The sequence below is a fragment of the Scyliorhinus canicula genome, chromosome 3, assembly GCF_902713615.1.
Source record: "Scyliorhinus canicula chromosome 3, sScyCan1.1, whole genome shotgun sequence".
NCBI classification, from domain to species: Eukaryota; Metazoa; Chordata; class Chondrichthyes; order Carcharhiniformes; family Scyliorhinidae; genus Scyliorhinus; species Scyliorhinus canicula.
In genome coordinates this window covers 158,005,969-158,022,806 of record NC_052148.1, presented here as the reverse complement: position 1 = coordinate 158,022,806, position 16,838 = coordinate 158,005,969, and the positions used below count along the sequence as shown (strand labels likewise).

Here is a 16,838-nt window from a genome sequence, read left to right as displayed (position 1 = left end):
CTGTGCGCCTGATGTGCCAGTGCTAATCCTGCTGTGTGCCTGATGTGTCAGTACCAATCCTGCTGTGTGCCTGATGTGCCAGTGCCAATCCTGCTGTGTGCCTGATGTGCCAGTACCAATCCTGCTGTGTGCCTGATGTGCCAGTACCAATCCTGCTTACTGTGTGCCTGATGTGCCAGTACCAATCCTGCTGTGTGCCTGATGTGTCAGTACCAATCCTGCTAACTGTGTGCCTGATGTGCCAGTACCAATCCTGCTGTGTGCCTGATGTGTCAGTACCAATCCTGCTAACTGTGTGCCTGATGTGCCAGTACCAATCCTGCTAACTGTATGCCTGATGTGTCAGTGCCAATCCTGCTAACTGTGTGCCTGATGTGTCAGTACCAATCCTGCTAACTGTGTGCCTGATGTGCCAGTACCAATCCTGCTGTGTGCCTGATGTGCCAGTACCAATCCTGCTGTGTGCCTGATGTGTCAGTACCAATCCTGCATACTGTGTGCCTGATGTGTCAGTACCAATCCTTCTAACTGTGTGCCTGATGTGTCAGTACCAATCCTGCTAACTGTGTGCCTGATGTGCCAGTACCAATCCTGCTGTGTGCCTGATGTGCCAGTACCAATCCTGCTGTGTGCCTGATGTGTCAGTACCAATCCTGCTTACTGTGTGCCTGATGTGTCAGTACCAATCCTTCTAACTGTGTGCCTGATGTGTCAGTACCAATCCTGCTAACTGTGTGCCTGATGTGCCAGTACCAATCCTGCTGTGTGCCTGATGTGCCAGTACCAATCCTGCTGTGTGCCTGATGTGCCAGTACCAATCCTGCTGTGTGCCTGATGTGTCAGTACCAATCCTGCTAACTGTGTGCCTGATGTGTCAGTACCAATCCTGCTAACTGTATGCCTGATGTGTCAGTACCAATCCTGCTAACTGTGTGCCTGATGTGCCAGTACCAATCCTGCTGTGTACCTGATGTGTCAGTGCCAATCCTGCTGTGTACCTGATGTGCCAGTACCAATCCTGCTGTGTACCTGATGTGTCAGTGCCAATCCTGCTGTGTACCTGATGTGCCAGTACCAATCCTGCTGTGTACCTGATGTGTCAGTGCCAATCCTGCTGTGTACCTGATGTGTCAGTGCCAATCCTGCTGTGTACCTGATGTGTCAGTGCCAATCCTGCTAACTGTGTGCCTGATGTGCCAGTACCAATCCTGCTGTGTGCCTGATGTGCCAGTACCAATCCTGCTGTGTACCTGATGTGTCAGTGCCAATCCTGCTGTGTACCTGATGTGCCAGTACCAATCCTGCTGTGTACCTGATGTGTCAGTGCCAATCCTGCTGTGTACCTGATGTGCCAGTACCAATCCTGCTGTGTACCTGATGTGCCAGTACCAATCCTGCTGTGTACCTGATGTGCCAGTACCAATCCTGCTAACTGTGTGTCTGATGTGTCAGTACCAATCCTGCTGACTGTGTGCCTGATGTGCCAGTACCAATCCTGCTGTGTACCTGATGTGCCAGTACCAATCCTGCTAACTGTATGCCTGATGTGCCAGTACCAATCCTGCTGTGTGCCTGATGTGCCAGTACCAATCCTGCTGTGTACCTGATGTGCCAGTACCAATCCTGCTAACTGTATGCCTGATGTGCCAGTACCAATCCTGCTGTATGCCTGATGTGCCAGTACCAATCCTGCTAACTGTGTGCCTGATGTGCCAGTACCAATCCTGCTGTGTGCCTGATGTGTCAGTACCAATCCTGCTAACTGTGTGTCTGATGTGCCAGTACTAATCCTGCTGTGTGCCTGATGTGTCAGTACCAATCCTGCTAACTGTGTGCCTGATGTGCCAGTACCAATCCTGCTAACTGTATGCCTGATGTGCCAGTACCAATCCTGCTGTGTGCCTGATGTGCCAGTACCAATCCTGCTGTGTACCTGATGTGCCAGTACCAATCCTGCTAACTGTGTGCCTGATGTGCCAGTACCAATCCTGCTGTGTGCCTGATGTGCCAGTACCAATCCTGCTGTGTGCCTGATGTGCCAGTACCAATCCTGCTGTGTACCTGATGTGCCAGTACCAATCCTGCTAACTGTGTGCCTGATGTGTCAGTACCAATCCTGCTAACTGTGTGTCTGATGTGCCAGTACTAATCCTGCTGTGTGCCTGATGTGTCAGTACCAATCCTGCTAACTGTATGCCTGATGTGCCAGTACCAATCCTGCTGTGTGCCTGATGTGCCAGTACCAATCCTGCTGTGCGCCTGATGTGCCAGTGCTAATCCTGCTGTGTGCCTGATGTGTCAGTACCAATCCTGCTGTGTGCCTGATGTGCCAGTACCAATCCTGCTAACTGTGTGCCTGATGTGCCAGTACCAATCCTGCTAACTGTGTGCCTGATGTGTCAGTACCAATCCTGCTGTGTGCCTGATGTGCCAGTGCCAATCCTGCTGTGTGCCTGATGTGTCAGTACCAATCCTGCTAACTGTATGCCTGATGTGCCAGTGCCAATCCTGCTGTGTGCCTGATGTGTCAGTGCCAATCCTGCTGTGTGCCTGATGTGCCAGTGCCAATCCTGCTGTGTGCCTGATGTGTCAGTACCAATCCTGCTAACTGTATGCCTGATGTGCCAGTGCCAATCCTGCTGTGTGCCTGATGTGCCAGTGCCAATCCTGCTGTGTGCCTGATGTGCCAGTACCAATCCTGCTGTGTGCCTGATGTGTCAGTACCAATCCTGCTGTGTGCCTGATGTGCCAGTACCAATCCTGCTAACTGTGTGCCTGATGTGCCAGTACCAATCCTGCTAACTGTGTGCCTGATGTGCCAGTACCAATCCTGCTGTGTGCCTGATGTGCCAGTACCAATCCTGCTAACTGTGTGCCTGATGTGTCAGTACCAATCCTGCTAACTGTGTGCCTGATGTGCCAGTACCAATCCTGCTGTGTGCCTGATGTGTCAGTACCAATCCTGCTGTGTGCCTGATGTGTCAGTACCAATCCTGCTAACTGTATGCCTGATGTGTCAGTACCAATCCTGCTAACTGTGTGCCTGATGTGTCAGTACCAATCCTGCTGTGTGTCTGATGTGTCAGTACCAATCCTGTTGTGTGCCTGATGTGCCAGTACCAATCCTGCTGTGTGCCTGATGTGCCAGTACCAATCCTGCTGTGTGCCTGATGTGTCAGTACCAATCCTGCTAACTGTATGCCTGATGTGTCAGTGCCAATCCTGCTAACTGTGTGCCTGATGTGCCAGTGCCAATCCTGCTAACTGTGTGCCTGATGTGTCAGTGCCAATCCTGCTGTGTACCTGATGTGTCAGTGCCAATCCTGCTAACTGTGTGCCTGATGTGTCAGTGCCAATCCTGCTGTGTACCTGATGTGCCAGTGCCAATCCTGCTGTGTACCTGATGTGTCAGTGCCAATCCTGCTAACTGTGTGCCTGATGTGCCAGTACCAATCTTGCTGTGTGCCTGATGTGCCAGTACCAATCCTGCTGTGTACCTGATGTGTCAGTGCCAATCCTGCTGTGTACCTGATGTGCCAGTACCAATCCTGCTGTGTACCTGATGTGTCAGTACCAATCCTGCTGTGTACCTGATGTGCCAGTACCAATCCTGCTGTGTACCTGATGTGCCAGTACCAATCCTGCTAACTGTATGCCTGATGTGCCAGTACCAATCCTGCTAACTGTGTGCCTGATGTGCCAGTACTAATCCTGCTGTGTGCCTGATGTGTCAGTACCAATCCTGCTAACTGTATGTCTGATGTGTCAGTACCAATCCTGCTGTGTGCCTGATGTGCCAGTACCAATCCTGCTGTGTGCCTGATGTGTCAGTACCAATCCTGCTAACTGTGTGCCTGATGTGCCAGTACCAATCCTGCTAACTGTGTGCCTGATGTGCCAGTACCAATCCTGCTGTGTGCCTGATGTGTCAGTACCAATCCTGCTAACTGTGTGCCTGATGTGCCAGTACTAATCCTGCTGTGTGCCTGATGTGCCAGTACCAATCCTGCTGTGTGCCTGATGTGCCAGTGCCAATCCTGCTGTGCGCCTGATGTGTCAGTACCAATCCTGCTGTGTGCCTGATGTGCCAGTACCAATCCTGCTGTGTGCCTGATGTGTCAATACCAATCCTGCTGTGTGCCTGATGTGTCAGTACCAATCCTGCTAACTGTGTGTCTGATGTGCCAGTACTAATCCTGCTGTGTGCCTGATGTGCCAGTACCAATCCTGCTAACTGTGTGTCTGATGTGTCAGTACCAATCCTGCTTACTGTGTGCCTGATGTGTCAGTACCAATCCTGCTGTGTGCCTGATGTGCCAGTACCAATCCTGCTGTGTGCCTGATGTGTCAGTACCAATCCTGCTAACTGTGTGCCTGATGTGCCAGTACCAATCCTGCTGTATGCCTGATATGTCAGTACCAATCCTGCTAACTGTTTGCCTGATGTGCCAGTACCAATCCTGCTATGTGCCTGATGTGCCAGTGCCAATCCTGCTAACTGTTTGCCTGATGTGCCAGTACCAATCCTGCTGTGTGCCTGATGTGCCAATATCAATCAGAGAATGCATGTATACTTAGCCTTTCCTAAGACCACATAGAAAAAAGAAATAGAATTGACGTAATATGTCCTGCTGAGAAGATACAAGAAGAAAAAAAAATCCAAAATAAATGTGTTTTTCTTCCATACCCTCCTGTTTAAATTCTATTTTTTAGAAAGGACAAATAGGTGAACTAATAAAATGGCCATTGTTGACCACATGATGTACTTCTGGAAGTTTTTGAACAGTTTAAGAAATGGATACCCCTCAAACCCCTGGAATGTTACATTGCTTGTATGATATATAAATTCCAGACAAGAAAACGCAAATGGCTAGTAGATGAGTAGTCTGCACCAGCCAACTCTGGGCAAATGCAGAGCTATTGTGATTCTTCCAACATTGTGCTAATTGCTCTACATCTACCTGCTTTAAAAAAAAACAATGGTTTTAATAAGGGGACCCCATTAGCTGAACAGCTCGGCCTAAAACCACCTTGTCACATGGCCAGCTATTTGAATTTCCTTAAGTGTACAACTTTTGGGTTCTATCTTCACTCGTTGTTTAACGTTGTTTAACCTCAGAAGAAAACCAATACCCCAGGCTGTCTGCCATTTTCCAGTAAAAGCAATAGCAGAAACAGAGCTCTGTCCAGGTTTAAATTGCCTGGCCCTCATCCATACTGTTTGTTATTGGAATGTCTGAACCTCTGTACTAGTGTGTATTGCAAGACTGATTCATCTCTATGGGCTTCTCCCATTGTGGAGGTCAGTGATACTGGAAAAGTTTCAGCTGGCTAACCTCTCTGAAGGAATTCACCACAGGACTTTTGATTCTGGACTCTAGACTCACATGAAACAATAATTTATGTTTGCTCCATAGTCTTTGCACCGTACTTCTTTCTTACCCTTATTCCTCCTGCATTGTCTGAATATCGTGCGAGGGGTGGGGGGAAATTGCAAACCCATTTCCCATGTTTTGTTGGTGTATTAAATAAGCAAACCCTCTTATTTACCTCACTTAATGTGATGTTTGCTGTGGGGTTATTAAAAGAGGATCGGATCATGCCAAACTGAAGTGTTGGTTTCACCATCAAAAATCAAAACCATGGGCTGGATTCTCCCAAACTGGGACTATGTCCCCACGCCAGCGTTAAAACGCTGGAGTTTTACTCCTGAGATTCCTGTAAAAAAGATGAACGAATTCAGTGCTCTGCAGGGGGCTAGCAGGGACCCGGAGTGATTCACGTAGATTTAGCTCCGGATACCGGCCCCCGCACTTCCGGTTTGGATTCCGCGCAAGCGCACGGCGGCAGCCTCCAGTGGCCGCGTCAAGCTCACTGCCGGACTCGGACCGCAGATGCAGATCCAAAATCTAGACCCCCCCCCGATCGGTTAACTGCGCGGATCTAACCCCCAGCCGCCGATAAGGCCTCCCCCAGTGTCCGATTCCTCTGCCCCCCACCAGGGTGGCCGCGGACTGAGTCCGCAGCCACCACGCCAGCATCCCAACCGGCAATAGGTAGTTAGTTCCACGCTGTCGGAAACTCGGCCAGTCGGGAGCGGAGGATCGCTGGGTGGGTCTTTGTCAATGGGCCTCCAGCCGCGCGGAGTACTCCGCGATCATGCCGATTTTCGGGTCCCGGAGAATCACCAGACCAGCGCCGGGCCCGATATTGGCGTGAATGTGGAGTCTCCGTCCCCATGCCGAACGTGAGTTTGGCACGGGCTGTGGAGAATCCAGCCCCATATTTCTGTTTATGGGTAGGTGATGAGAGGAGAAATCAGGGCTGTTTAAATTAAACCCCCTCCTGTCCATTACAATATAACTTTCCTGTGTTATTTGAGGGAGGGATTTTCACATTTAAATAAATAGTTAATGCCCAAGTTAAATCATGACAGACAAAAGTCATGCAGGTGTATCTGTTATCTGCTACAGAATCATCTAGGCTATAATGTGACATAGTATTTCTTTGAACTTTGGACTCTGCTGGAAGGACCACAATATCATTACAATGTTCTCTCATCCTGTATGCTGCTTTATTTCTAATAAAAATGTCTGACTCTGAGAAACCTCAGAGGATTATATGATGGGAAAGTTGTTTCATTCAAATCTGTGTGTTTGAGCTAGGTAGCTCTAAAGCGTGTAGATAGCTTTTAGCTTGTAAAATTGAGTGCATGGGATTAGGGGTAATAGAACATAGAACAGTACGGCACAGAACAGGCCCTTCGGCCCTCGATGTGGTGCCGAGCAATGATCACCCTACTCAAACCCACGTATCCACCCTATACCCGCAACCCAACAACCCCCCCCTTAACCTTATATTTTTTAGGGCACTACGGGCAATTTAGCATGGCCAATCCACCTAACCCGCACATCTTTGGACTGTGGGAGGAAACCGGAGCACCCGGAGGAAACCCACGCACACACGGGGAGGACGTGCAGACTCCACACAGACAGTGACCCAGCCGGGAACCGAACCTGGGACCCTGGAGCTGTGAAGCATTTATGCTAACCACCATGCTACCGTGCTGCGGTATGGACAGATGGACAGATGGACAGAAAACTGATTGGCAGACGGGAAAAAAACAGTAGGAATTAACAGGTCTTTTTCCAATTGGCAGGCAGTGAATTGTGGGGTAACTTAGGGATTGGTCCTAGGACCCCAGCTATTCACAATATATACTAATGATTTAGATGAAAGAATGAAATGTAATGGGCGGGATTCACTGTCCCACCACACCAGTTTTCCGCAGCAGCGGGATTCTCCGTCCTGCCAGTCGGCCAATGGAGTTTCCCATTGTGGGCAACCCAACGCACATTGGAGACCCCTGGGTGGTCAGGGTAAGTGCAGGGTGCCTCCCTGGCCCTCCCCATGGAATGTGGGCATCTTGGCACTGCCCAGCTGGCACTGCCAATGTGCCTGGATAGCATTACCAAGCCAGCAGGAGCAGGATGACAGTGCCAAGGAGTAAGGGGGGGGGGGGGGGTTCATGCCCATGAAATGAGGATGGAGGGGGGTTTGAAGAGTGGGGGTGTGCAGAGCAGGTAAGTAGGGGCCTCCGGGAAGTTGGAGAGGTGATGGGTGGGGTCTTAGAAGGCAGGAGGTGCTGCAAGGGGGTTTGGGTTGGGCCTGAAGAGGGGTGACCATCCGGGACTCCATAGCAGGGTGTCCTCACTTGAAGTGGGGGCGGGGGGGGGGGGGGGGGGGGGGGGGGGGGGGGGGTAGTGTCCATGTGCGTGTGGTGGTGACTTTGCCCAGGGGTAGGTGATGTAAGCTCACTTAGAGATGGGGGTATGCTTTCAAAATGGCGGCCCGATCTCTGAGTTCAACTCCCCAGTGCTAAAGAAATTCTACATTGCGTGTGAATAATAAAGGCTATTGAGTTGGATGATCTGCCATGATGCCACGGGCAGCGCGGTAGCATGGTGGTTAGCATAAACGCTTCACAGCTCCAGGGTCCCAGGTTCGATTCCCGGCTGGGTCACTGTCTGTGCGGAGTCTGCACGTCCTCCCCGTGTGTGTGTGGGTTTCCTCCGGGTGCTCCGGTTTCCTCCCACAGTCCAAAGATGTGCGGGTTAGGTGGATTGGCCATGCTAAATTGCCCGTAGTGTCCTTAAAAAAGTAAGGTTAAGGGGGTTTGTTGGGTTACGGGTATAGGGTGGATACGTGGGTTTGAGTAGGGTGATCATTGCTCGGCACAACCTCGAGGGCCGAAGGGCCTGTTCTGTGCTGTACTGTTCTACTGATCATAATGATTGGTAGAGCAGGCTCGAAGGGCCAAATGGCCTTCTCCTATTTTCTATGATTCTATGTAAATACACAGAAATACTGATGATGGTCAAATCAAATCATCACCAGCTTAAAAACGCTGATCTATTCATGGTCTGTTTTATGTTCTCTTTTTCCATTCGTAGTCCATCACAGAAACTGGTAAAAGTGTCAGTCTCTTGATGTGCAACCTGCACAAAATTTAGACTAAAACGTTCTTTAGGATTTGGATTCCAATTTTTCTCATAAACTGGAAGGGAAACCTCTAAATTGAAGCTGTTTAGTGCAGCCCTGGTTAATGACATCTAATACAGAAGAGATGACAGATCAAGCCTAGTGTCTTTGTTTGAGGTTACTTTTCCTTGTGTATATATATATTTTTAAATATAAATTTACAGTACCCAATGATTTTTTAAAATATAAATTTACAGTACCCAATAATTTTTTTAAATATAAATTTACAGTACCCAATGATTTTTCCCAATTAGGGGGCAATTTAGCATGGCCACCAACCCTGCACATCTTTGGGTTGTGAGGGTGAGACCCAAGCAGACACGGAGCGAATGTGCAAACTCCACACAGACAGTGGCCTGGGGTCGGGATCGAACTCGGGTCCTCAGCGCGGGGTTATCTTTCCTAATTTATTGGCTAAAATCATTGAGCTGGATGAGCAATAGGCAGTTGATGCAAAACAAATGGTAAATAATGAATAGTTCCAATGCTAACCTAAATATGAAAGAAAATGGAGATGGTAAAGGACTTTAACTTTTAAGAACTATATTCAATTGGAATATTAAAAAATTGTCCCCAGCATGACAGACTCCATTTTCTCATTAATATATATTTTTTTTGCAGGAACGTACATGCACACGCTATTACCGTTTTTGTCTTGTTATAAATCTTTTTTGTTCTATTTTTTCAGTTTTTCCACAGTTGGTGAAAACACTGAATGCAGCTGTTCATGTTTTGGTTATATTTTTCATCTGCCTAGCAATTGCATTTGCTTTGGTCAGTCTTGGGTTTTGTATTTACAATGCAGTGAAAATTCCTTACCAAGCCATAAAAGGGCCAATGGGGATCTACCTATGGAACTCAATTGCAAGTAAGTATATAGAAGCTTATATCTGTAATGGTGTTCATCTCCTATTATATCCTATTTGTAACATGACTAAACATCATTAATGTTAACCATCATTTATATTAATTTGAAAACAAATCATTCAAGCTGGGGCAGCACGGTAGCATGGTGGTTAGCATAAATGCTTCACAGCTCTAGGGTCCCAGGTTCGATTCCCGGCTGGGTCACTGTCTGTGCGGAGTCTGCACGTCCTCCCCGTGTGTGCGTGGGTTTCCTCCGGGTGCTCCGGTTTCCTCCCACAGTCCAAAGATGTGCGGGTTAGGTGGATTGGCCATGCTAAATTGCCCGTAGTGTCCTAAAAAGTAAGGTGTTTGTGGGGGGGGGGGGGGGGGGGGGGGGGGGTTGTTGGGTTACGGGTATAGGGTGGATACGTGGGTTTGAGTAGGGTGATCATTGCTCGGCACAACATCGAGGGCCGAAGGGCCTGTTCTGTGCTGTACTGTTCTATGTCTATGTCTATGTTTGTAATAACATATTCTATAAACTGAGGTACATGACCTATGGGGTAATATGAAATACCTGCATAAATCATCTATCCTTAAATTAGTTTTAATATTTCAACATAAAATTGCATATATCTGAAATAAACTCTTTCAGAGATTGAAATATTCCTCATGTCGTGCAATGGTTACATCTTTGCTTTATTAGTTCATAATTTAGTGGCTGGGATAAGTTGCAGGTGTTTGTGAACATTTTGCACTCGTTACATCGCAATAAAATGCAATATTGTCCCATATAAATGTAGTAATTAAATTGTACACATTTTTTTAAAACACTAACTGAATGCCAGCAGATCTCTTTTCAAGAAACAATTTTATCTTTAAAATTTAAGCAAAATGATTCAGCAAATTTTAACTACATTGTCTATTCAAGAAATATTTTAACATTTGTCAATAACACTGAAAATTATTCACACACAATGTATTCCCAAAATGGCTGCTGTTATGAAGGTAATTCTGTCTAATGATAGTTTGTGGAAGAGGTTCACGGGTGCGATTTAATGGCCCCATTGTGCTTAAGCGAGTACGCGACGAGGCCGTTAAATCGCAGGAGAGGCCAAAATCGAGAACCACGCCGGGAATGGATTTGTTTGCACTCTAACCAGCCCACTCCCATTGGCAAAATCAGGATCCCATCTCAGCGTGGAGAGAAACCAATAATCATCACGCAATCCCAACCTCCATACAATTAACAGGAGTGACCCACAATCTAACGCCCCCCCCCCCCCCCGCCCCTGTGATCTAACAGCCAACCCAGCAAGTGGTCACGTGGGCACCAATTAGCACTCCTTTTTGCAAACAGGAGATGGCAAAACTGCGGGTACTCGAGGAGGTGAGTAGTCATCTTCCCTTCCATGCAATGAGCCCGGGAGCACTGTGGTTGCTGCCCCGGTGCTTGTAGGAGGGCTGGGGAAGCCACTGGGGGGCCAGCCTCAGTCGAGAGGGCCGCGAACGGTGGGGGGGGGGGGGGGGGGGGGGGGAGGGAGGGGGGGGGGGGGAGAGATTGCAGAGCTGATGGGGTAGCTGCCCATGGGCAGGACTGGGTGTCTCAGCTCCCACGGGTCTACTATGCCAACCCCTGGATTTTGTGGGCCTGTTCTTTTACTTTTTTATAAATTTAGAATACCCAATTCATTTTTTCCAATTAAGGGGCAATTTAGCGTGGCCAATCCATCTACCCTGCACATCTTTGGGTTCTGGGGGCGAAAGCCACGCCAACATGGGGAGAATGTGCAAACTCCACTCCACTCCCTCCAGAGCAGGGATCGAACCTGGGACCTCGGTGCCGTGAGGTAGCAATGCTAACCACTGCACCTATGTGCTGTCCCGTGTGGGCCTGTTCAGGGGGCAACCCCAACCCCAGCCTGCCCCACCGACCACCCATAACTCCCACTGACCGCTGAGGTCTCTGGCTACACGGCTGAAGGCTATTGCTAATCGGAAAATGGCAAATGTAGTTAAGTTGCTCTTCACAGTTCCCAAGTGGATTCCCGGGGGTAGGCGTGCCATGTAGCATGTGGCGGCTATTGCCTAGCTTCCCAATCAGACCGTGAGGACTGGACACACTGCGTGAACACTGTGGGAGGCAACACCACGGACGCAGCGGCCAATGTCCGAACACTCGGAGTCTACGCCCCTGCACCAGGAAGATTTCGGTGACCAGAGGTTGGGTGTGAGCACCGGGGAGGGGACCAACACCCCGGTCCAGATAACATTACGTGCGGGTGTCAGAGGTACAGGGTGTGGGGTCTGGTGAGCAGGGGCTCCTGCTGTGGCCAGTGGTACATGGGCAGGGCATCCCGGGGGGATTGCTGGTGGGGTGGAGCAATGGGCAGACTGGAGGGTCCCGGGGTGGAAGACTCTCCAATTCCTTACAGATATTGCATGGGATGGACTTTGGACCCCCATGGAAGCTGCCCTTGTGCTGCTGGCAGACTAGGTGGCCAAACGCCGGAGGAGCAGCCAACCCATCATGCCAGGGAGGGACCCAAAGGGGGAGGCCAGTGATGGCCCAAGGTGTACAAGCATCGCTGGTCTTTCAAACAGATGATGGACAGCTTGTGCCGCTGGAGGATCCCCCTCAACAAGGGGAAAATGTGGCACCTATAGCATGTCCTTGCAGATTCTCGTCTGGCACCTCCTTGTTTTCATGCTCATAGAATTTACAGTGCAGAAGGAGGCCATTCGGCCCAACGCGTCTGCACCGACCCTTGGAAAGAGCACTCTATCCAAGCCCACACCTCCACCCTATCCCCGCAACCCAGTAACCCCACCCAACAATTTTGGACATTGCCAATCCACCTAATCTGCACATCTTTGGACTGTGGGAGGAAACCGGCGCTCCTGGAGGAAACCCACGCAGACACGGGGAGAACATGCAGACTCCGCACAGACAATGACCCGAGCCGGGAATCAAACCTGGAACCCTGGAGCTGTGAAGTAACTGTTCTACTGTGCTGCTCTTCTCAGAGGTGGCCACATGTTAATCCTTCTCCATCTCCAGCACGTTGCCCGGAGCTGTGCCAGGTTTTGAAGGGCAGAGTAGACCACCACAAAGTGGAAGGCCATCTGCGGGTTATACAGAGTGGTCCAGGCATCGGAACTGCATCGGAGCAGCCCGAAGCACAGCTCAATGGCAGCTCGCATGGGCCTCATTATATCAGGTCTCCCTGTCAGTCCCTGGCCTCTGTTCTGGCGTCATTAGCCAGGACCTCAGTGGGGACCCTTAATTCCCCAAGAGCTAACTTGTCATCCTGGGATAGACCTCGAAGACGCCAGGGATCTCTGAGTGTCCCAGCATGTAGCTGTCATACATGTGCCCTGGGAAGCGTGCACACATGTGCATGATCCAGAGGTGATGATCTCACACATGTTGAACATTCAGGGAGTTGAAGCCCTTTCTGTTAATGAAGAGCTTTCCCTGATGTCCCTGTCTGCGCAAGGTAACATCATGTTGCAATTACCCCTGGACCTGGGTCATACCACCGATGGTGGAGAATCCTGCTGACTGGGCATCTTGATGGGCTTGGTCCAGCTCAAAGTTTGTGTAGTCTGATGCCCGGGCAAATAGGGATGCACTTGTGGGCCGTAGCTTGAGAAATGCTGCACAAGTTCCCGATCGAGCCCTGGATTGAACCCGTAGCATAGAAGTTCAGGGCTGCGGTGACCTTGCCGGCCACCGGGACCAGGTATCCTCCTCCTCCACGTGGTGCCAAGCCCGCAAGGACATGGCACAGGTACCGCACCATCTCCTTGTTGAGATGGAGCCTCCTCTGGAACATGCTGTTTGACACCTGCCCAAACGACCAACGATGCCTGTACAGCTTGGGCCATCTCCGGCGTCCCCCTCGGGGTTCCCGGCCTAATCGACAGCTGGGTCCTCAGGGTGTGTGGACATGGGGTGCCACCCCAAGCCTCCATCGCGATGCTGCTGCCACCTTCTCCAGCACCACCAGGATAGCTGCTACCGGGTCAACAAAACCATCCATTTTGCTTTATCTGTAAGAAATTGGAGAAGGAGACCGACCGACAATGAGTTAGGGCATCCACCCCGGGAGCTTCAAATCCTCCAAACTGCTCCCGCCCTTATGGGTCCCGCCTTGCCTGAGTGCCGTACTCTGAGCCAGCTGTGCTGGAGGACCCGGCCCTGCACATGCACTCCTGGCCACTGCTGAAGCCCTTCGACCCAGACTCCTGCCCAGGTGTAGCCGGTTCTGCAGTCTGGCTCTTGGGTGTTTGATTGTTGGCTGCTGCCTCTGTGGCGTTGATGCCCACAAGGTTCAAAGTTCATGCAAAGTGTCCAGGTCTCGCAGTTTGATTGGTCTGCTGGGCAGTAACACTCGTCTGCAACATGGCACATGTACCCAGGGGTATGCACTTGAGAGCTGTGAAGTGCTCTCACATAACTAACGATGCCAATTTCTTATGAGCAATAACCTTCAGCTGTGCAGCCAGAGGCCATTCACAGTCAAAAGGAGTTAAAGTAACCCTGAGCATATAACCAAGGGCAGAGCTCTGTCCTGGATGTGTTCAGTAGTTCAGACAGGCACCGGCTGTAATTGCCCCCGATATGGGAGCAGACATTTAAGGGCTTGGCCTTTAGGACCCGTGGGCGCTGAGCCCTCACCCCCCAGCAAAGGGGCAACCCCCAAACCATGATGCCTCCGACCAGACCCATTCCCCTCACCAAGCCCAGCAACACACCCCCCCCCCCCACCCCTCCCCACCCCGGGGCAGCAGCCCCATCGCCCTTGGGCTGCATGCTCGAGATTGAAGGTGGCTACTCACCTCCTCCGATGCCCTCAGCAACCATTGCACTAGGTTCACGTTTTTAAACAGCAGTGCTAAACAACGGCCGCAGGAGCCAGTTAGATCACAGGAGGTCGTTAGATCGGGCTTCCATATCGCTAATGAGATGGAGATTTCTCTTAATTGGCTTCACGCCGCTTCTAGGCGGGATCTGGATCCCGTCAATGGGAGCGGGCCAGTTAGATCGCAATCCGCTCGGCACCCGGCACGGATCCTGGTTTGGGCCTCTCCCGCAATCTAACGGGCCTGCACGGATCCTCATTGGGCAGAACATGGCCATTAAATCGTGCCCTCAATCGGCTGACTATTAAATCTGGCTCAGCTAAGAAGGATTTTAATCTTTCACACTTCACTAATTTTATTGGATCATACTTACATGATACATTGTTTCCAGAATACAAGTTGTGTATCTATAGAGATGCAGATATTCTATGTCAGACAAATCTTTGAATTTTATGTTCCATTTACACTGGTTTCCCTTTGCAGGTCTATGTGGACTGTTTGCAATTGTTTGCTTTATTGCTGCTGTGAAGCTTCATGAGCATACAGAACAAATTGCCAATTTTCGTGAACATGTTTTTAAATTCATTATCCTTCGGGAATACTTTGACACCTCCTTCTGGCTGTGTGTGGCAAGTGCTGTTGTGCATATAGCAAACATGTTAGTGGTCAGCATCAGTGGAGTACGTTTCCCAACGTTAAAGACCAAAACAAAGGAAGCAAATGTCACACCTGAAGACTTAATGTATTAGTAAACAAATCTTATAGTTAGCATACAAAAGCACATTATTGCAAATCTTACCAAGATTAAACCGCTTCTGGGAGTATTATGCACCTTGTTTACTTTGGGACAAAGAGCTTTTGTAAAAAAGGTGAAATTGATCCAATTTTGAAAGCAAACATTTTGTGACTGAAGTATAATGTTTTCAACAGGAGTCTTTATGGCTACTGCATAAGAGCTTAAATGCTAAATGCTTCTTTTCTTCGCATAATGTTCAGTTAGTGTTCCAATCACTTATTTGCTAGAATGTGTATTTTTAAGTATTTCCTTTCATATGATAGTATTATGTCCTTGCTGAAATATATATATAATTGAAGACTATAATGTTGAAATTTTAAGGGTCATAAATGAAGCATTGGATGTTTAGAATTTTCTGTTTATGCTTGTGTTAAGTAAAAGTTTAGCACAACAGTGTTTCAGAACAAAGTCCTTGCTAAATAAAGTCTGTGCCATTATGTATTGTTTATTTTTCATTCTAACATATCAACACTACCTGCTGTTAATTCAATTTAGCTGGGTCAGTTCCATCATTAAACAATTAACATTTGTATTATGTTATTCACAAAGGGTCTACCTGAGCCTTCAAATTGAATCAAACCAAATGCCCTTTTATTTTATACTTCATACAATAACATCCCCAGCACAGCTCCTCACATAGGATCGACCAGAACAACCTCAGTATTAAGAACAAAGAACAAAGAAAATTACAGCACAGGAACGGGCCCTTCGGCCCTCTCAGCCTGCGCCGATCCAGATCCTTTATCTAAACCTATTGCCTATTTCCCAAGGTCTACTTTTCTCTGTTCCCCACCTGTTCATATACCTGTCCAGATGCATCTTAAATGATGCTATCGTGCCCGCCTCTACCACCTCCGCTGGCAAAGCATTCCAGGTACCCACCACCCTCTGCGTAAAAAACTTTCCACGCACATCTCCCTTAAACTTTCTGCCTCTCACCTTGAAATCGTGACCCCTTGTAATTGACACCCCCACTCTTGGAAAAAGCTTGTTGCTATCCACCCTGTCCATACCTGTCATAATTTTGTAGACTTCAATCAGGTCTCCCCTCAACCTCCGTCTTTCCAATGAAAACAATCCTAATCTACTCAACCTTTCTTCATAGCTAGCACCCTCTATACCAGGCAACATCCTGGTGAACCTCCTCTGCACCCTCTCTAAAGCAGCCACATCCTTCTGGTAATGTGGCGACCAGAACTGCACGCAGTATTCCAAATGTGGCCTAACCAAAGTCTGATACAACTGTAACATGACCTGCCGAATCTTGTACTCAATACCCTGTCCGATGAAGGCAAGCATGCTGTATGCCTTCTTTTTTTTTAATAAACAATTTTATTGAGGTAGTTTTTGGCTTTATAAACAGTTACAGATATCATCAGAAAGAAAGCAAAAAAAGGCAAAAATGTGCAAACATCCATGTACTTTCAATACTTCAATCATAACATATTGCACAAGCCCGCTCCTCTCCCACCGGTACTACCCGCCATATTTTCCCTCCTACTCTACTCTACCCCCCCCCCCCCCCCCCCCCCCCCCACCCCCCTGCTGACGTTCACTCTCCCGCAAAGAAGTCAATAAATGGTTGCCACCTCCGGGCGAACCCCTGCACAGATCCCCTCAAGGCGAACTTAATTTTCTCCATATCCAGGAAACTCGACATGTCCGCAAGCCACAACACCGTCTTCGGGGACTTTGAGTCCCTCGACGCCAATAGTATTCGTCGTCGGGCTATCAGGGAAGCAAAGGCCAAAACATCGGCCTCTTTCTCCCCTGGACCCCCGGGTCC

At 49.1% G+C, this 16,838-nt stretch overlaps 1 protein-coding gene across 1 annotated transcript in view; it reads left to right on the top strand.

The window, feature by feature from the left end:
- The window catches only part of clrn2 (clarin 2), a 35,428-nt gene extending 19,937 nt beyond the window's left edge, over positions 1-15,491 (top strand). The window contains exons 3-4 of the mRNA XM_038791561.1: positions 9,230-9,409; positions 14,740-15,491. Coding sequence (XP_038647489.1) covers positions 9,230-9,409; positions 14,740-15,005 — 446 coding nt within the window. The 3' untranslated portion in view covers positions 15,006-15,491. The remainder of the gene's footprint in view (positions 1-9,229; positions 9,410-14,739) is intronic.
- Positions 15,492-16,838: the final 1,347 nt, after the last annotated feature.